At 70.0% G+C, this 19,845-nt stretch overlaps 2 protein-coding genes across 3 annotated transcripts; one reads left to right on the forward strand and one right to left on the reverse strand.

Moving 5' to 3' along the window:
- The first annotated feature begins 910 nt into the window (after positions 1-910).
- DCTN2 (dynactin subunit 2) lies at positions 911-9,135 on the forward strand. The gene is made up of 14 exons (XM_068921219.1): positions 911-1,073; positions 2,456-2,524; positions 6,579-6,675; positions 6,794-6,855; positions 7,079-7,177; positions 7,264-7,424; positions 7,506-7,653; positions 7,744-7,809; positions 7,895-7,933; positions 8,035-8,112; positions 8,234-8,305; positions 8,421-8,523; positions 8,613-8,704; positions 8,800-9,135. The coding sequence occupies exons 1-14, from the start codon at positions 1,038-1,040 to the stop codon at positions 8,884-8,886; spliced, it is 1,209 nt and encodes a 402-aa protein (XP_068777320.1). The 5' UTR covers positions 911-1,037; the 3' UTR covers positions 8,887-9,135.
- Positions 9,136-9,269: 134 nt separating this feature from the next.
- MBD6 (methyl-CpG binding domain protein 6) lies at positions 9,270-19,536 on the reverse strand. 2 transcript variants are annotated; one of them, XM_068921217.1, is made up of 13 exons: positions 19,330-19,536; positions 16,856-16,946; positions 16,009-16,145; positions 15,825-15,927; positions 15,516-15,687; positions 14,082-15,104; positions 12,948-13,504; positions 12,328-12,502; positions 11,674-11,822; positions 11,024-11,476; positions 10,536-10,588; positions 10,368-10,443; positions 9,270-10,262 (listed from the first exon to the last, which is right to left on the reverse strand). In XM_068921217.1, exons 3-13 carry the CDS (start codon positions 16,119-16,121, stop codon positions 10,188-10,190), a joined length of 2,949 nt encoding a protein of 982 aa, XP_068777318.1. In that variant the 5' UTR covers positions 16,122-16,145; positions 16,856-16,946; positions 19,330-19,536; the 3' UTR covers positions 9,270-10,187. The 2 variants fall into 2 exon arrangements, with proteins under 2 accessions (XP_068777318.1, XP_068777319.1); XM_068921218.1 differs by having other exon boundaries at positions 16,856-16,976.
- Positions 19,537-19,845: the final 309 nt, after the last annotated feature.

Here is a 19,845-nt window from a genome sequence, read left to right on the forward strand (position 1 = left end):
GCCTAGCCCAGAGCTGAGGCCTGGCACGCTCGTGTCCTTGGTGGCCCGTCCGGGCCTTGGGCGTCCAGCTGGGGGGCAATGCAGGGACAGCTCATGGCTGCAGCACCCCTCCCCTCACCCCCAGGGACCCACAAACACCCGCAGGCAGCGCCTGCACACACCTTACGGGGGGGGGCACTCACACTCAGAGGAGTGTGCACTCACCCCCACCTCATGCGCTTTCACGCCCCACATCAGCGGTGCCCTGTGTGCACTCCCGGCAGTGGGCACTCACCCTGGAATGTGCCCACCCGGGGGGCCGCTCCTACGCTCTTGTGTGGGCGCCCACCCCCGCCTTTGCACACGCACACCCGCGCACACTCACCCTGTGCACTCTGACACTAGTGTGCACTCACACCCATGTGCACCCCCACCCCTCTGCACCCCGACTGTGCAACCCCCTGTGCATCTCCCCATGTGCACCCACACCCCTCTGCACCCCCAGCGTGCACCCTGCCCATGTGCAACTCTCTGTGCACCTCCCAGCATGCACCCTCCGAGGGGCACCCACACCCCAGGGCACCCCCACTGTGCACCCCGCCATGTGCAACCCTCCGTGCACATCCCAGCATGCACCCTGTGGGGTGCATCCACCCCGCAGGGCACCCCCAGTGTGCACCCCCCATGTGCACCCACACCCCTCTGCACCCCCAGCGTGCACCCCCGGGGTGCACCCACACCCCTGTGCACCCCCAGTGAACCCCCCTCATGTGCACCCCCAGTGTGCACCCCACCATGTGCACCCACCCCCCCCCTGCACCCCTACGTGTTCCCCCACCCCGGGTGCACCCGCCCCCACCCCCGCGCGCAGGGAGGGAAGGGGGCGCGCGGAGAGCGGCCCCCGCCCCCCGCCCCCCGCCCCCCCAGCACTCCGTTTCCCAGCGTGCCCCGCGCCGGCAGCTCTCGCGAGACTCGTTCAGTCCCGCCCGGCCCCGCCCCGCCGCCGCCGCCGCCCGGCCCGACCCGGTACCGGTACCGGCCCCGGCCCCGGCCCGGCCATGGCCGACCCCAAGTACGCCGACCTGCCCGGCATCGTGAGTGCGGGCCGGGCCGGGCCGGGCCGGGCCGGGCCGGGCGGGGGGGGGTAACTGAGGGGATGAGGGGGCCTGGGGGGGGATCGGGGAGTCTGGGGGGTCATTGAGGGGATGGAGGAGGCCTGGGGGGGGATCGGGGGGTCTGGGGGGTCATTGAGGGGATGGAGGAGGCCTGGGGGGGGATCGGGGGGTCTGGGGGGTCATTGAGGGGATGGAGGAGGCCTGGGGGGGGATCGGGGGGTCTGGGGGGTCATTGAGGGGATGGAGGAGGCCTGGGGGGGCATCGGGGGTGTCTAGGGGGTAACTGAGGGGATGGAGGAGGCCTGGGGGGGATCGGGGGGTCTGGGGGGTCATTGAGGGGATGGAGGAGGCCTGGGGGGGGATCGGGGGGTCTGGGTGGTCATTGAGGGGATGGAGGAGGCCTGGGGGGGGGATCGGGAGGGTCTGGGTGGTCATTGAGGGGATGGAGAAGGCCTGGGGGGGGGATCGGGAGGGTCTGGGTGGTCATTGAGGGGATGGAGGAGGCCTGGGGGGGGGATCGGGGGGTCTGGGGGGTCATTGAGGGGATGGAGGAGGCCTGGGGGGGGATCGGGGGGTCTGGGGGGTCATTGAGGGGATGGAGGAGGCCTGGGGGGGGGATCGGGAGGGTCTGGGGGGTCATTGAGGGGATGGAGGGGGCCTGGGGCTTTTTGGAGGTAGCTGAGGGGATCGGGGGTGTCTGGGGTGGATCCAGGTGCCTGGGGGGGAAATTGAGGGTGTCTGAGGCTTTTGGGGGGGGCCTGAGGGGATCAAGGGTGGCTGGGGGGGATCGAGGATGGCTGGGGGGTAGCTGAGGGGATTAGGGGGTGCCTCGGAGGAATGGGAGGTGGCTGGAGGGGTAGATGGGGCATTTGGGGAGATTGGAGGTGCCAGGAAGTGGGGGGGTATTTGAGGGAGTCCCCCCCACTTGGAGGGGATCAGGGGAACCCGGGACAGTAACTGGGGCATTTGGGGAGAAAGAGGGCACTTGGGACTGTTGAAGGGGAGCAGACCTGTCCAGGGGGGATCGGAGGAACCTGGCACAGTAACTGGGGTGTTAGGGAGGTGCCGGGGGTGTCTAAGAGGGATCAGGAATATTTGGGAAGACTGAGGGTATGTGGGGGAGGGTAACCGCAGGGGGGTGTCCATGGTTGAGGGGGCACCTGAGGGTGTTTTGTGGGGGGATTTGAGGTGTGGGGGTAACGGTAGGGAGCGCTGAGGGGATTGTGGGCATCTTTGATGGTGAGAGTGATGTTACTGGGGTGCTGGGCTGGGTGGTTGTGGGTGCTGCGAGGGTGACCTGACCCCCCAGGGCCGGCCCCGCGCCACCACCCGGTTTCACCGGAGCCCGTTTACATCGCCAGGCCAGGAACGAACCGGACGTGTACGAGACCAGTGACCTGCCCGAGGACGACCAGGCCGAGTTCGACGCGGTAAGGCCTCGCTGGGGCCGTGCCGCGCGGCGGGTGCGCGCGAACCTGCCTGTGCCGCCTTCCTGCAGATGTCCGGCACGCCGGGACCGGGAAACGGCCCTTGTCCCCGCGCACGCCTCTGCAGCGCCACGTCCCCCCGCCACGGTGCTGCGTCCCAGCGACGCTCACCCCCTGGTCAAACTGCAAACGTTTTCGGGGGGCCACGAAGCGCTGGCAGGGCTTAATCCCTGCCCAGTGCCGGGTGGCTGTCCCTGTCCTTGTCCCCAGGGTCTGCACGCGGTGTAACGCAGCTGAGGGCAGCAGGCGCGAGCAGGGCTGGCGAACCGCCCCCCCCCCCCCCATTGGCTTTGCCAATGGACGTGAGCCTGGTTGGGGGGCCGGGCACGGGAAACGCAGGCTGGCAGCATGCGGAGGACAACAGGGGCCACGCCGACGGGGGTCAGGCCCCATAAAAACAGCCCCAAATAGCAGTAGGGTCCCGCGGCCCAGCCCTGCGCCGCAGCCCGTTTGTTGCATGCAGGCCGTGGCTGTTCTGGGAGCGATGCGTGCCACGTCCTCGAGGCTGCCAGCCTTGACCTGACCGTGGTGTCCCTGAGATGGGGCTGACGCCCAGGCAGGGCTGGGTCGGCTCTGTCCTCAGGCTGCCGAGCCCCCGTCCTCGAGGCCCTGCGTGTTATGGCACGAGGGACGCAGGCAGGGCTGCGTTGCGGCCAGGCGGCTCCCAGCTCTGCCTGGGAGGCAGGGCAAGGGCTCCCGCTCGCCCGCGCTCCTGGCCGAGGCGGCTCCCGGCCGGAACGACTGCTCTGGCCACCCTGACGGAGCCATGATCCCCACCTTGGTGTGCTCCCGGGGACGCTCGCTCGGCCCGGTGCTCTGCCGCGTGCGTGACGTGCGCCCTCCCGGCGCCCCGCTGCCTCGTGCCATTCGCGTTGCCTCCTTGCCTCGGCCCCGCGGATCCCAGCTGGCGCTGCAGATCCTTTTCCCTCCTGCTGCCTGCCCGCCCACTGGGCCCCGCTTCGCCGGCACGTGCTCCCAAGCTGGGGTGGGGGGGAGCCAGGCCTCGACGGCGCGGGGGGCGAGACCCGGCTTCTCGCCGTGGCCCAGCTGGTGTTTGAGGGGGGGGGGGGGGAACGACACGGGACAGCGCAGCCTCGGCCCCGTCCTGCCACGTAGGGGTTGGTGTGACGCTCCGCGTGCTGCATGCCTGGGCCCTGTGTGTCGGAGCTGGATGGCTGCAGCGGGAGGACGCTGGGCACTCGGACTCCCGTTGAGCGGTAAAAAAAACACGACAGGGCAAATTGGCACCTGCAGGCAAATGCATCCCTGCTGACCCCCATGTCCTGGCAGGTTCAGTCAGTAAATCAGACTGAAATTGGCTCTTTTCACCCCAAACAGCACCAGTCAGGCCTCAGATACTCTGAAGTCGCCATCGGTGATACAGTGGTGCCGTGTCCGTGACTTGCCTCCCCTGCACCCGTTTTCCCCGCCATGCAGCCCCAGCTGTAGGCAGGAGGCAAAGGGTTAACCGGGATTTTAATTCCTCCGGTTTCCTCTTCTGGGAGCCTCGCCCTTCGGCTGCTCCAAACCGGAAGCGGTGATGTCCTACCCCACGAAATAAAGGATTTAGGGCCCCTTGGCTGGGCCCAGAGAGCTGCCGTGGGGGCCCGAGGACGATAACGCCGGAGCCGGGGAGCCGCGGGTGCCGCAGTCCCTGCCGGGCGGGTGCCAGGCCGGCGGCTGGGTGTGGGCTCTGCTGCGGCGGCCGCCGGCATGAATTAGCAATGCTGCCTTGGCTGGCGCACGTCCGCGCCTGCTGCGGGAGCCCTGCCGCCTGCCGGCCCGGCCCCGGCTCGCCAAAGCCCCTTGTACGGCTTAATCATGTTGTCTCTTGCGCACTGAACTTACCTGAGTTTTCCTACCGCTCTTCCCCTCCCTGCTCCCCACCTTGCCTGGACACTAGTTTGCACAAGTAAGCCCATTCACTGCTTCTCTTTTTTTGCATGCCGTTTTTGGGTTGATTTTTGCATGCGGTAGATGCGCACAGTAGCCGTTGCCTGTTACTGAGCCCTGTAACGCCGACCGTAACGCAAACGAACCCGCTGCAGGGCCGGGGAAGGTGGTGTAGCTGGTTGGGGCTGAGATGGGAGCACAGGCTGTCAGGCTTCGCGGCACGCCGCCGGGCAAGAGAGGCCGCGCTGAGCCCCCAGCCCCGCTGCCAGGGCAGCGCGGGGTTGGGGGGGGGTGTCCGTGCCCCTCGGGGGAACGGCAACGTGCTGGGGGCCGAGACCGCGGTCCCACCAGCCCAGGACCGCAGCTGGATGCCTCCCACGGGCACCGTGGGGCTGAGCAGCGTGCAGACCTGCCAGGCATTCGGCTCCTCCATCCAGGCCCTTCCGACCTGCCTGAAATCCCCCCGGGACAAAAGGAAAAGCCAGAGCTGGAGTGGGTTTATCGGAGCGGGGGCTCGGCTGCATCGCAAACCCCCGCCTCGTGCCCAAAGTAGCTGGCTCCCCTCCAGCCCCCGGGATGCTTCGCTGAGCCCCAGGACGACGGCCGCATCCTGCTACCCAAACCCAGGCGCTTTCCCTGGGCTCCTGGATGCTGCCGGCCGTGGCGATCGCCTCCTCGGCCCTGAGCGCCCCAGGGGGAGCCCGGCCCTTCGCTCCCCTCCGCTCTCGCAGCCACTAACCCCACTGCTGCCCTTGCCCCCGCGCTGGCGGCCCCGCCGCCCCCGCGTCCCGCATGGCTCCTAACCCCTCGCCTCGGGCCGGTGGGCGACCCCGGCGCCGGGCCTCGGGGCAGGGACGCGGGCGACGGTCGGGCCGTGCATGGGACAAACCTTCTAATACGATTTTTGTCTCTCTCTCCCTCCTCCCTCTCCTCCTTCCTCCTAACCTTGCTCTGACTTTCTCACCTCTGGGAAACGCAAGGAGCTGGTAAGAGCCCGTCCGTCGGCCGCCCTAACGCTGCGCTCCGCTCGCGGGCGCTCACCGCTGCCTTCCCGCCCCGGCCGGGCGTCCCCCCCTAACCCTGCTAGCGCTGCCCCCCCGCTGCTCTCACTCCCTCCCTCCTTCTTGTCCGTCCGCACCGCGCCAGGGCTCCCCGCGAGCACCTCAGCCCAGGGCTGGGAGGCAGTTGGGGGGGCCAAAGGAGCAGGTGGGGGGGGGGGATCCTTCGGGTGCCTCCGGCAGGGCCCTGCTGGCTCAGGGTCCCCGACCGCAGCAGAGGGCGAGGAGACCTCCGACTCACCGACTCTGCGGTCACCCCACCAGGGGACACGTCCCCAGCCGGGCTCCGGGCAAAGCTCCTTTGCTGGCTTCGATCCTCGAGGGGTTCAAATCCCACAAGCTGCAGGGCGAAACAGCCGGTGCTGCCCGGCCTGGGTGCGTTTCTGCTCGGCCGGCAGCTTCGTCTCGGCACCCACTCAGTGCCAACCGGCCCGCGGCAGCGGAGCTGCGGGAACGGCCCTTGGCGTGACGGTGCGTGTTAAACCACCGCAGCTCCCCCGGTGCCACCCCGGGACGTGGTTGCGGGGCAGTTACAGCCCTGCCACGCAGGGGTGTCTCCCTGCTCCCTGCAGCTGCCCACGAAGCTCCTGGGCTCAGCAGCACATTTTTTTTTTTCATCTTTTTAGTAACTCAGCTGCTAAACATCAGTGCAACATTTCAAGCCTCGATGTGTCCTGGCACCTGTGGTCCTGCTGCCAAGCCCTCGGGGGGGGAGTTTCTCCTGCCAGGCAGTGCAGGACAGGGGGTCCAGTGCCCCTCTGCCGGGCCCTGGGGACATGCTGCATCCAGGACAGCCCTTGCTGCCCAAGGAGACCGTCCCCGTGCGCAAGCCCCAGCCCGAGGGCTGCTCTTTGGTGTTGCGCCCCCCCCCCCCAATTCTGGGGCATTCGGAGAGGATGGGGGGGGTTGCCTTCCCTCCCCCCCCAGCCCCCAGTAGCACCCGTCCTGTCCCAGCACTGGCCCCAGCCGGCCGCCGACGCTGCGGGGAGCAGAGAGGTGGCAGCTCTGCTGACAAACCCATGCCTAACGCCGGGCGTTGTGCGCAGGAGGAGCTCACCAGCACCAGCGTGGAGCACCTCATCGTCAACCCCAACGCCGCCTACGACAAGTTCAAGGACAAGCGAGTTGGCACCAAGGGCCTGGGTGAGCCGAGGGGCCAGGGGGACGGTGGGCTGCAGGGACCCCCCCCCCATGCTGCACCCCCTGGGCTAGTTTGGCGTCCCGGGATGACACCCCCCCCCCACCCCAACTCCTCTTCCAGATTTCTCCGACCGCATCAGCAAGACCAAGCGAACAGGCTATGAGTCTGGGGAGTACGAAATCGTGAGTCCGGAGCGGTGCGGAGGGCGCGGGGACGTCCCCTCCAGCCTGGGCCACCCTGGTGTCGTAGGGCTGCAGGCTGTCCCTGCTCACCCCACGGCCCCATCCCTACTGGGGGGGGGGGCCACCAAACTCATCCCTTTGAGTGGGCACCGAGGGGCATCGGGTGCCGGTGTCCCAGCCCCTCCGGTGCTGCCGTGCAACCCTCCGGTTCCTCTCCCCGCAGCTCGGCGAGGGTGTTGGCGCCAAGGAGACACCCCAGCAGCGGTACCAGCGGCTGCTGCACGAGGTGCAGGAGCTGGCTGGTGAGGTGGAGAGGATCCAGGTAAGCGTCGCCCCCGCAGCAGGCACCGGTGAGACAATGCTGTCTCCGGGACGGGGGTGACGCAGCCGCCTGTCCCCTCCCCGCAGAGCACGATGAAGGAGTCGGCGGCCGAGGAGAAGCTGACGCCCGTGGCCTTGGCCAAGCAGGTCGCGGGCCTGAAGCAGCAGCTGGTCTCCAGCCACTTGGAGAAACTGCTGGGCCCCGACGCCACCATAAACCTCGCGGACCCCGATGGCGCGCTGGCAAAGTGAGCACGCTCTCCCGGCCCCCCTGCGCGGGACCCGGGGAGGACGGCAGCATCCCATGCCCACCTTGTCCCCTCGCCCAGGCGCCTGCTGGTGCAGCTGGAAGCAGTGAAGAGCAGCAAGGCCGCGCCAGGGAAGAGCCCGGCCAAGGCCCCAGCCCCTGCCGGCAACACGGTGACTTACGAGCTGCACTCGAGGCCGGAGCAGGACCGCTTTGTCCAGGCTGCCAAGGTGAGCATTGGGGTGCAGGAGGCACCGCTTTTGGGGGGGGGGGGGTGCTTGCTGTCTCACCCCCTTCATCTCCCCCCACCTCCCTACCAGATCGCGGAGCTGGAGAAGCGGCTGGCGGAGCTGGAGGCGACAGTGCGCTGCGAGTCCGACAGCCAGGTACGGGGCGAGCGAGGGCCGTGCGCAGCTCCGTCCTGCCCCCCCCCCACGCTGCCCCGCTGACGCTCTCTTTCCCCCCTCCCAGAACCCGCTGGCGGTGGGGCTGAAGGGTGCCAGCCTCGTGGTAAGTTGGGCATAGGGTAGGGGGGATGCAGGGGAGCCCTTTACCCCCCCCGTGGTACCGGGGCTCTGCCTGCCCCCCTCAACGCTGCCCTCCATCCCCAGGAGACGGTGGAGATCCTGCAAGCCAAGGTGAGCACCCTGGACGTGGCCGTGCTGGACCAAGTGGAGGCCCGGCTGCAGGTGAGGTGGGGATGGGCAAAGGGATGGGGCCAGGGGCTGAGCCCTCCCTGGGTCCCCACAAGCCGTGGGATTTGGGGGGGGGAATTTGGGGGTCTCACGTCCTGTTGTCCCCCCTCCCCAGAGCGTCCTCGGGAAGGTGAACGAAATCGCCAAGCACAAGGCGGCTGTGGAGGATGCCGACACCCAGAGCAAGGTGAGAGCCAGCTGGGAGGGCCCTGGGGGCCCCCATCCTAGCATTTGGGAGGGGGGAACAAGGGACCCCCCCCCTTCCCCAAACCGTGCTGACCCTCACCCTCCTCACCCCCCAGGTCCACCAGATCTACGAGACAGTGCAGCGCTGGGGCCCCATGGCCAGCACCCTGCCTGACGTGGTGCAGAGACTGGTGGCCCTCAAGGAGCTGCATGAGCAAGGTGGGGGGCTGCAGGGGATGGAGGGGGAACAGTAGCAATTGGGGGGGGGGCCACCGGACCCCCAGCGCTGAGCTCCCGCCTCTCCCCAGCCATGCAATTCGGGCAGCTCCTCACACACCTGGACACGACGCAGCAGGTCATGGCTGGTGCCCTCAAGGACAACACCATGCTGCTGTCACAGGTGGGTCCCTCTGGCACCCCGTGGGGTAATGGGTGCCCCATTTTGGTGTGTGTGGGGGGGTTGTGTGCCCACCCTGCCATTCCCCCCCACTCCAGGTCCAGAAGACCATGAAGGAAAACCTGGCCGTGGTAGAAGACAACTTTGCTGCCATCGACGCTCGCGTCAAGCAGCTGGTGAAGTGAGGGGGGGGGGGAGGAAGGCACCCCCCCCAGCCATCGCTGCTCCCCCCTTGGGCAAACACTACCCTTGGGGACCCCGGCCCCAGAGGTACCGCACCCCCCGGTTCTGCCCCTGCTTGTACATACCCCGGCTCTGCCCCCAGCGCAGCATGGGGGACGGAGGGGGCCTATCCACCCCGGCCCCCCCAACCCCGGGGAAGCCCCCCCTCGCCCCGATACCTGGATTTACCCCATTAAACAGCCCGGCTCGAAGCCCGTCCGTGTCCGCATCTCCTTAGCGTTGCCGGCGGTGGGGGGAGATCAGGAGGGCCCATCCACGGCGTTTTAAATACATCTTTTAATCGTCGATACAAAACACACACCCCCAAAAATACCCACGCCGCAGCCCCAGCACTGCCCGCTACGCCGCAACCCTCCTCGTTAAATTAAATCAACTCGCTCTGTAGAAAAGCTACAATTCATTGGGGGGGAGGGGGTCTCCTCTTTGTACAAAAGGGGGGGGGAGAAACGCTTGGGGGGGGGGGAAGAGAGACACGGTGGGTTGGGGTGGGGGGCAGCGAGGGGCCCCCGTGGCTTTGCATAACGCACGGGGCAGGGGTGTAGTGTGTGTGTGTGTGTGTGTGCAGGGGACGGGGACGACCTGAGTGCGTGGGGGGCGGCGGGCAGGGGGGTGTGCAGCCCCCCCTCCACCCCCTCGGGGCCGGCGGAGATGATTATTGCTGGTACCGGGGTTTTGGGGGGGGGGGGGGAACGACACACGGAAGGAACCTTGATTTTTGGTGAGTGAGAATCTAGCGCTAAACTAACCCTGAGCGGATCCGGCCGTGGGGCCGCGACACCCCCGGGGCCTGAGGTAATGGGGGGGGCAATGGGACTTCCCCCCCTGCCGGGGTGAGGAGGGGGTGCCAGGGCTGGGCCCCCCCCCCAAGCGTGTCCCCTAGCACCAATCCTGTCCCCCTTCCCCAGCGCTGGCACTGCCCTGGGCATGGGGGGCACTAGCCACCTCCTCTTCCCCCCCCCCCATATGCTAAAATGGCTTCAGAAGTGCTTTGTCCGGGGAGGGGGCTCTCGCCTTGTGCTTGGAGTGACCCCCCCCCTCCCCATGGTGGTGCCCCCTCCCCACCCGGGGGTGGGGGGGACCCAGGCGATCGGTGACATGCCCGCAGCCAAGGCAAGCGGTGCTGGGGGTGCCCATCGCCTGCAACGGTCGGGGTGGGAGAGGGGGGGCTGCGCCCTACCCCCTGAGACCCCCCCCCAGATCCACAGGTAGGTGTTGGGGGGGGGTTGCCCCCACCCCGGCACCGTTACGTCAGCAGCTTCCTCCGGCGGTTCTTGACGGGGCGCCCGGGCCGCGGGCGCCGGGCCAGAGCTGGGTCCACCTGGGGGGGTGCATTACACTTGGGGGGGGAGACACCTGGGTGCCCCCCCCGGTGCATTTCCTCCTCTATCCCCCACCCCCCAGCTGCATCTCCGTCCCCACTTACAGCAGGGCCGGGCCCGGGCTCGGCGCTGAGCCCCCTCCCTCGCGGCGTCTCCAGGCGGGCGCTGGGCCGGGGGGCGCTGCAAGGACAGTGGCCGGGGGGGGGGGGAGGTCAAGGGGATTGGGGGGGGGGACACGGCGGTGCCCCCCCCCGGGCGCCCCCTGCACTCACCTGGCTTTCCTCCTCCGACCCCGGCGCGACGGGCGCAGCCGCAGAGAGTTGCCCTGTTGGGAGCGGGGGGGAGGTCAGCAGGGGGCCCCCAGTACCTCCCAGTCCAACCAGTGACTCCCTGCAGCACCCACAGTCCCAGTTTCCCCCAAGGGGCTCCCCGCCATCCTACTACATGCTTCCAGTACATCACAGTTCCCCCCAGTAGATCCCATTAACCTCTGAGTGGCTCCCAGTATCCTTCCAGTGCTCCCCCCATGATTCCCCCCACCCAAGCACACGTTCCCAGTACCTCCTAGGTCTCCCCAACATCTCCCAGGGGCACCCAGTGGCTCCCAGTATACCCAAAATAGCACCCAAAGGCCCCCACTGCTTCCCAGTGGGTCCCAGTAAACACCCAGGGGCACCCAACCCAGTAGGCCCCAGTGTCCCCCTCCCCTCCCCCCAGTGGGTCCCAATAGACCCAGTATCGTCCCAGTGGCTCCCAGTACCTTGATCTCCTCTGCCTTGAGTTGCCGCTCGGCAGCCGGGATGTCCCCATTGCAGCGCCAGGCAGGGTGCGGGGCCGGGGGGGCAGCGGGGGGCGCCCCCTTCTCACCACCGTCGCCCGCCTGCCCGTTGAAGTGGCGCCGAGCCCCCCAGCCCCCCCGGCCCCGACCGGCCCCACGCCGGGGGCTCTTGGTGCTGGGGGGTCCGCGGGGCGCCGGCGTCTCCCCGTTGAGCCCCTCGGCCCGGCGGCGGCCCCGCTTCAGGGAGGGTTGCGAGCCGGGGCCGCCCCGGGCGCCCCCCCTGGGGCTGGCGCTGCCCACTTCGGCCCGGCTCGGCGCGGGGGGCTCTAAGGCACTTGGGGGGCCCTCGGGGCGGTCGGAGGGGGTGGGGGGACCCCCGGCGCTGGAGCCCGACGGCGTCGCCGGCTTCTCGGGGGGGCCGAACCCGGGGCCCAGCTGCGGGGGGGGGCAGTGAGAGGGCAGCAAGACCCCTGGGTGCCCCCCCCAGATCATCCCACATCCCCCTTGTCCCCTTACAGCCCCTGCATCCCCTCAACATCCCCAGCCCCCCATGTTCCCGTGTACCCCCCATGTCCTCCCGTCACCCCCACCCCATGTCCCCCTCACCCCCACGTGTCCCCCCGGCCCCTCACCTGGAGGCTCTGGAGCAGGCAGGCCAGGGGGCTGGCAGTGCCCAGGAGGGGGGGCCCCTGGCCCGCACCCAGCGACAGCCCCAGCGGGGGCAGCGCGGGCGGCAGCAGCGGCTGGTTCTGGAGCAGGGGGCTCAGCGCCGGCAGGTCGCCTTGGAGGGAGAGGGAGGGCGGGGAGGCAGGATGTGCCCCAAATCCCGGTGCACCCAAAAGCACCCAGCATCTCCCTGATGCCCCCTTGGTTCCCCCCCTGCAGTGCCCAGCAACCCCCTGTGGCCCCCCAGCTTCTCCCCAGTGCTCCCCTGGTGCCCTCTGCAGCACCCAGTATCCCCCCAGTAGCACCCAGTATCCCCCTCGATGCGATACCCAGCGATACCGTGTCTCTGGTATCCTCCCAATACCCCCTCGTGCTCCCTAAAGCACCCAGCATCCCTTCAGTACCACCCAGTATACCTCGGTGCCCCCTGCAACGCCCAGCATCCCCCCCCAATACCTCCCCCAGCTCCCAGTATCCCTCCAGCACCCTCACCCAGCACCCAACCTCCTCCCAGTATCCCCCCAATGCCCCCCTGCATTGCCCACCATCACCCCCTAGGCCAACAGTGCCCAGGGTCCCCCAGTGCCACCCCCAGTGTCCCCCCCCCCGGCCCCGCTCACCCAGCAGCGTGGCGCCGAGCAGGGAGCTGCCCAGCTGGGGCCCCAGCGGGTGGAGGCGCCCCGGGGTGCCGGGGGGGCCGTCGGGGACCCGGCCCTCCCCGCACGGGGCCTCAGTAGTTGTGGCGGGGGGGGCGCCGGTCGAGGTAGGTGCCACGGGGGGGCTGGCGAGGCCGGGCTGCAGGCAAAGGTGGGGGGTGAGTTGGGGGCAGAGACACCCCCCCACACACACCTCCCTGCTGGGGGAGGGGGGGGCAAAACCAACCAGACCTCCTCCTCTCCCAGGGGCAAATAAATACCCCCAACCTTCATCCCCAGGGGCAAATACTCCTCCTCTGCCATGCCCTGGGAGCAAACACCTTTCACCACTCTCTTCCCTGGGGCAAGCACCCATTTCCATGCCCTGGGGGGGGAGGGGGGGGCAAACACCCTCCCTTGCCTTCCTCCCGGGGCAAATCCATTACCCTGGGGGCAAATATTCCCCTTTCCACTACCCTGGGGGCAAACGTCCCCCCTCCCCTTGCCATTTGCGGGGCATAAATACCCCCCAGCCTCCATCACCCTCCTCCCTGGGGGGGGGAGGTGGGGGGCAAACAACCCTGTCCCAAGGGCCGGGGACTCACCGGGGGGGCGCCGGGGGTGCTCTCGGAGGGGGCCAGCCCGGCGGCCAGCAGCGTGGGGTCGAGGGCGAGCGAGGCGGGCAGCGCGGAGAAGAGCAGGGGCCCGTCGGGCAGCGCCGGGTAGCCCTCGGGGCCGGCGGCCGGCGTCTCGGGGCCCTTCTCGCCCGCCGGCGCCAGGGGCAGCAGGGCCGAGAGCAGGGCGCCCGGTGGGGGCAGCAGGTCCAGGGTGGGCAGGGGGACGCCGAGGGGCAGCAGGGGCACCGGGGGCTGCCCCGGCAGCAGGGAGGCCGCCAGCAGGGAGGGCAGGCTCGGCCCCTCGGGGTCCCCACCGGGTGCCGGCGGGTGCTGGCCCAGGGCCACCGAGAAGGGCAGGGTGCCCAGGAGGAGTCCCGGTGGCAGCGAGCCACCCAGGGCCAGCGCCTGCTCCTGCCCCACGAAGGCCACGGGCTCGGCGGCGGGGGGCAGCGGACAGCCCAGCGCCCCCCCGGTGGCCCCCTCCCCGCCGCTGCCAGCTCCCAGAGCCGGGGGGCCTTTGGTGATGGCTGGAGACGCCGTGACACCTGTGGGGGACAGGGTCAGGGCAGGGGGACCCTTGGTCACATCCCATCTGGTCCCACCACTCCCAACATGGACCCATGGCCACGTTCCACCACGTCCCACCATGGACTCACGACCATGTCCCACCACCCGGGCATGTACACATAGTGACGTCCCACCAGGTCCCACAACCCCCTGCATAGACCCACAGCCACGTCCCACTAGGTCCCACCACCCCCAGCACAGACCCACGGCCACGTCCCACCAGGTCCCACCACCCCCAGCACGGACCCGCAGCCACGTTCCATGTCCCACCATGCCCAGCATGGACCCATGGCTACTTCCCACCACCCCTGGCACGTATGCATAGTGATGTCCCACCAGGTCCCACGGACCCACGGCCACAGCCCCCAGGGTACACCCCAGCTGCATCCCCCCAGCCCAGCCCCATGGCCGCAAGGGGGTCCCAAGGGGCAGGAACCCCCTAGGGCATCGCTGCCCACGCTGCTGCCCACCTCGGACAAGCTCTGTGCCACGGGCGACCGATGCCCGCCGCGAGCCAGCCCCGCTTCCCGCACCCCACGGCGCTGCCCCACCTACCTGGGGCGCTGTTGTGGCTGGGGGCTTTTGGCTGCGGGGGGGTCCCTGAGGTGGGTTCGGACGAGGTTGCCAGCTGCCCGAAGAGGCCAAGGAGCTGGTTGTTGAAGTCCTGGCAGGAGGGCAGGAGCCCGGTGCCCGGGCAGGGCGAGCTGTCCCCGGCAGGCAGGGGGGCCAAGGGGCCGCCGTGCCCCCCGGGGCTGCCCTGAGCGCCCAGCAGGCTCAGCAGGGCCGCGAGGGGCTGCCCGGGCGCCGGTGGGGGCGTCCCCTTGGGCTCAGCGCCCGCGGTGAGCACCCTGCGGGCCACCGGGTCCTCGGCATCCGGGCGCCGGGGTCGCCGGGCCGCCTTGCCCAGACCCCGTTCGCCCACGACCGAGAGCAGCGCGTTGGGGGCGAGCGGGCGGGGGGGTAAAGTGCTAGGGGGGGGCGCGGGGTCGGGACCACCCGGGGCGCCCAGCTGGGCCTTGGCGGCGGCGCTCAGCAGGCTGCTCGCCGGGAAGGGGGTGCCCGCCGGCGGTGCCAGGAGTTGGCCCAGGGGCAGCCCCAAAAAGCCCCGGCCCTCGGGGGCAGCGTCTAAGGGCACTGGCGGGTTATTGCTGCTTTGGTTGGTTAAGGCATCGCTGACGGGGGAATCGTCCTTGCCCGCCTGGGGGGTGCCATTGGTGGCTGCCGGGCACGGCCCCGGCCCCCCGGGCTCCGGCGGCGAGGGAGCCGCGCGGGCGCTAGTCCTGCCCGCGGGACGGTGGCTCCGAGCGTCCTCGGTGGGAGCCCTGGGGGCCGCCACCGCGTCCGGCGGGGGCAGGCGGCGGCCGAAGTGGGGGGACGGCGGCGGGCGGCTCTCGGGGCTGCCGTTGGCCCCAGGGAAGACGTCGCGGGGCCGCGGGAAGGGTGGGGGGATGAGCCGGTCCCCCGCGGGGGCGGCCTCGGGGGTCTTCGCCCTCGCGGGGGCTCTGGGGAAGCTGCCGACGGCACCGGGCGGCACGGCTGGGCGCCCCCCCACTGGGAACAGCGGGCTCAAGCCGGGACCTGGGGGGGAACCACGTGGACACAGGGGTCAGTGGGCACCGGCAAGGCCAGAGCACCCTCCTGCCCCTGAACTGGGGCAGACTGGGGGGAACTGGGGCGCAGGGATGGGATGGGGAGGCTGGGAGACCTCTGGGACATCTAGGATGCACCCTGGGGAAACTGGGGGGACATGAGGGGCACTGGGATGGGTGGGAAGAACCCAGATGGGCAGGGACAGGGGAGACGGGGACAGATTGGGGACACCAGGAGGGACCTGGGGCGGGGGGGTGGCAGAGATTGGTACGGACAAAGAACACGGGAGAGTGGAGGACCCAGGTGTGGCAGGAGCAGGACACGGAGGGTGGTGGGGACCGGGAGAGGAACCTGGGCAGCAGCAGGGACGGGTGGGACGGGGCACCCGGGGCCGGTTACCTGTACCGGGGCGGCGGGAGCCAGGGCCCGGGGTGCCCTCCATGCTGCGGTACAGCGTGGCCATGGCCACCGTTTTCCGGCGGTGGTTGCAGAGTTTGGTCATGTCCTGCTGGCCCTGGGCCCCGGGGGCCCCTCGCCCGGCCACCACCGCCCCCGGGTCGAAATTAAACACCTGCGGGGACGGCGCAGGCTGAGAACGGCCACCGGCTCCTCCGCAGGGATCCTCAAACCCTTCCGACCGTGAGGTGGCCACATCTGCCCCCAACGCCCACCGCAGCCCCCCCGTGCCCGGGGGTCACCTCCCCCTACCTTGTGCATGTTGAGCGGACACTCGAGGCCGCACTTGCAGGTCCCGTCGGCCAGGAGGTAGGCGCGAGTCTGCTCCAGCGAGGTCAGCGCGGTGCCGCTGGGGCTGGGGACAGGGGGTGAGCGGGGCCGGGGTGGCAGGGGTGTGTTTTTGGGGGGGGGGGGGTGGAAACGCAGCTGCCCTTACCTGATGTAGCACACGGAGCCCTCCTCCACCTTGCGCTCCCAGCCCACGGGCACGGGCCCGGCCGGCGGGCACGCGGGTCGGTCTGCTCCGGCGCGCTCATCGCTGCTGTTCATTGTGCCCCCTCGTCGCTCCGATGCCTGCGGTGGGCACGGGCGGGGGGGGAGTCATGCCGGCGCGGGGGGGAAACGGGGCTCAAGGTCCTGGGAAAGGACTTGGGGGTGGGGGGGTGGGCTCAGAGCCATAAGGCAGCAGCGGAGGATCCTTGGGGTGCTCAGGGGCCGTGGGGCAGGACTTGGGGGGAGTCTTTAGGGTGCCCAGGGACAGAGTGGGGGGGTTCTGGGGGGGGGGTCAGCAGAGGACTGAGGGTGCCCAGGGGGGCTCAAGGCTGTGGGGAAGGACTGGGGGGGGGGAGCTCAGAGCCATAAGGCAGCAGCAGGGAATCCTTGGGGTGCTCAGGGGCTGTAGGGCAGGACTGGGGGGGGGGGTCCTGAGGCTGCCTGGGGCCCACGGGGAGGGGGGGCCTGCAGTGCTCAGGGGCCATGGGGCAGGACTGGGTGGGGGGGGCATCCCTGGGCCATGGGGCAGCAGTAAGGGAGTCTGAAACTGCCCAGGGAAGTAGGGCAGGCCTGGGGGGGCCCTGGCTGCCCCCCTCCCCACCCCCCAATCTCAGCCCTTCCCCTAAACCAGCCCCCCCCCTCCCCTTAATCCCAGTGTCTGGGTCGGGGGGGGGCCGTGACCTATAAAACGCCGTCGAGGAACCGCAGCTAAAAGGCAAACAGCTGCCACCGGCCCTAATCCCCGCCGGGGTGGGGGGGGCTGGGGGGGAGGCACCGGCGCGACATGTCACCTGCTCATCTCTGCGAACATCTCGGCGTTAAGTGCGAGCCTGGCGGGCTCCGGTGCCCATGGTCGGTGCCCCGGCGGTGCCAGGCGGGTCTCTGCGCGGCGGGGAGACACTCAGCCCACGCCTGGGGGAAGGCGGCAGCGCCCGCTCAGTGCCCCCCGGCGGGGCCCGACCCCCCAGAAACTGTGGGACCAGCAGCCTGGCAGCAGGATGGGGGTCAGACCCCCACAAGCAGGTGCCAGCTGAGCCCTGATGGTGGTGGTGGGGGGGTTGCAAACCCTTTCGGGAAGGGATTACCGCCCCCCAGCTGGTGTCCTCACCCCCAGCCATGGGGGCAGCAGGGGGGAAAGGGGTGCATGTCCCCCCCCCCTCCCCCCATGACAAGCACCCTCCAGGCAGCCCCTCTGGGGCCAAGGACACCCCCAGGGCAAATGGTGCTGGCAGCTATGGGGCAGGGGGTCCATAGGGCAGGGGAGCGGGTGCCATGGGATGGGGGACTACCAGATGGAGATGCTGTGGGGCAAGAGTCTATAGAGCCTGCACTTATGGGGTACATAATGTCCCTGGGATAGGGGTGCCCATGGGATATGGGGCACTCACAGGGCTGGGGTCTATGGGGTGGGTACCCATGGGGCAGGGTTGTCAGGTCCCTCCCAGTCAGGGGTCTATGGGGCAGGGTGCCATGGGGCAGGGGTACTGGGTACCCACTGGGTGGGAAGGGACTATAGGCCAAGGATCTATAGGGCAGGGGTTCAGGGTGGCCGCAGGATAGGGATCTATGAGGCAAGGGTGCAGGGCACCCATAGGGTGGAAGCCTATGGGGCAGGGTGCCCGTGGCAGGTCTACAGGGCATTGACCCACAGGTCAGGGATACAGAGCACCCACAGGCTGGCAGTCTATGGGGCAGGGTGCCCATGGGGTGACGATCTATGGGGCAGGGTGCCATAGGGCAGGGGGTCAGGGTACCTGTAAGGTGAGGGTCTATGGGGCAGGGTGGCCATGGGGCAGGTGGTCAGGGTGCCCACAGGGTGAGGGTCTATGGGGCAGTGTGCCCATGGGGTGAGGATCTAGGGGGCAGGGTGCCTGTAGGGTGTGGGTCTAGGGGGCAGGGTGCCCGTGGGGCACGGAGGGGCTCAGAGCGCCCACAGGGTGATAGTCTAGGGGCAGGGTGCCATAGGGCAGGGGGTCAGGGTGCCCGTGGGGTGAGGGTCTATGGGGCAGGGTGGCCATGGGGCAGGGGGTCAGGGTGCCTGCGGGTTGACTATCTATGGAGCAGGGTGCCACAGGGCAGGGGGTCAGGGTGCCCACGGGGTGAGGGTCTAGGGGGCAGGGTGTCACTGGGCAGGGGGACAGGGTGCCCACAGGGTGAGGGTCTAGGGGGCAGGGTGCCACTGGGCAGGGGGACAGGGTGCCCACAGGGTGAGGGTCTATGGGGCAGGGTGCCACTGGGCAGGGGGACAGGGTGCCCATGGGGTGAGGATCTATGGGGCAGGGTGCCACTGGGCAGGGGGACAGGGTGCCCACAGGGTGAGGGTCTAGGGGGCAGGGTGCCACTGGGCAGGGGATCAGGGTGCCCACAGGGTGATTGTCTATGGGGCAGGGTGCCACTGGGCAGGGGGACAGGGTGCCCATGGGGTGAGGGTCTAGGGGGCAGGGTGCCACTGGGCAGGGGGTCAGGGTGCCCGTGGGGTGAGGGTCTATGGGGCAGGGTGTCACTGGGCAGGGGGACAGGGTGCCCACGAGGTGAGGGTCTATGGGGCAGGGTGCCACTGGGCAGGGGGTCAGGGTGCCCACGGGGTGAGGGTCTATGGGGCAGGGTGCCACTGGGCAGGGGGTAAGGGTGCCCGTGGGGTGAGGGTCTATGGGGCAGGGTGTCACTGGGCAGGGGGACAGGGTGCCCACAGGGTGAGGGTCTATGGGGCAGGGTGCCACTGGGCAGGGGGACAGGGTGCCCATGGGGTGAGGGTCTATGGGGCAGGGTGTCACTGGGCAGGGGGACAGGGTGCCCACGAGGTGAGGGTCTATGGGGCAGGGTGCCACTGGGCAGGGGGTCAGGGTGCCCACGGGGTGAGGGTCTATGGGGCAGGGTGCCACTGGGCAGGGGGTCAGGGTGCCCGTGGGGTGAGGGTCTAGGGGACAGGGTGCCCACAGGGTGAGGGTCTATGGGGCAGGGTGCCACTGGGCAGGGGGACAGGGTGCCCGTGGGGTGAGGGTCTAGGGGGCAGGGTGCCCACAGGGTGAGGGTCTAGGGGGCAGGGTGCCACTGGGCAGGGGGACAGGGTGCCCATGGGGTGAGGGTCTAGGGCCCCACAGGGCGGGGGTCTATGGGGCAGAGGTCTAGGGTGCCCACAGGGCAGAGAGCCATGGGGCGGGTGCCAGGTGCCCACGGGGGCGCTCCGGGCCGGGGCCCACGGCGCTGCCCCACGGCGGGGGGGGGGGTCCCCCAGTGCCGGTGGCCCAGCCCGACCCGCACCCACCTGGGTTCATGGTCCCGGCGCGGCGCCCTGCGGCGGCGGCAGAGGGGGCCCGGGGGCTCGGCGCGGTGGGAGCCGCTGAGGGTGAGTGGGTGGGTCGGTCGCCCCGGCCCTGCCCCGGCCCCCACCCCGGTCCGGCCCCGGTCCCGGTCCCGGTTCGGCCCCGCCAGGAAGAGGAGGGGGCAGCGCGGGCGCCTCCTCCGCGCATGCGCACGGCGGCGGGGGCAGCCCTGGGGATCCCGATCCCGGCGTGCCCCGCGCGGCGGCGGGGCGGGGGGGCTGCGAGCACTGGGGCGGGGGGGGCGGCGGCGGCACTGGGCGGTACTGGGAGCCACTGGGGCTGGACTGGGCACAACACTAGGGCATACGCAGGGAGCTGAGGGGAAGCACCGGGGGGCAGCCCTTGGGGGGGTACTGGGAACCCTGGGAGGCGGCATTGGGGGGTACTGGGGCACTGGGGGGGGGGGTGGCCTGGGGTCCGTGGGGGGTAGCACTGGGGGGTACTGGGGACACTGGGGG

This window comes from Struthio camelus, chromosome 28, assembly GCF_040807025.1.
Source record: "Struthio camelus isolate bStrCam1 chromosome 28, bStrCam1.hap1, whole genome shotgun sequence".
Taxonomy (NCBI): Eukaryota; Metazoa; Chordata; class Aves; order Struthioniformes; family Struthionidae; genus Struthio; species Struthio camelus.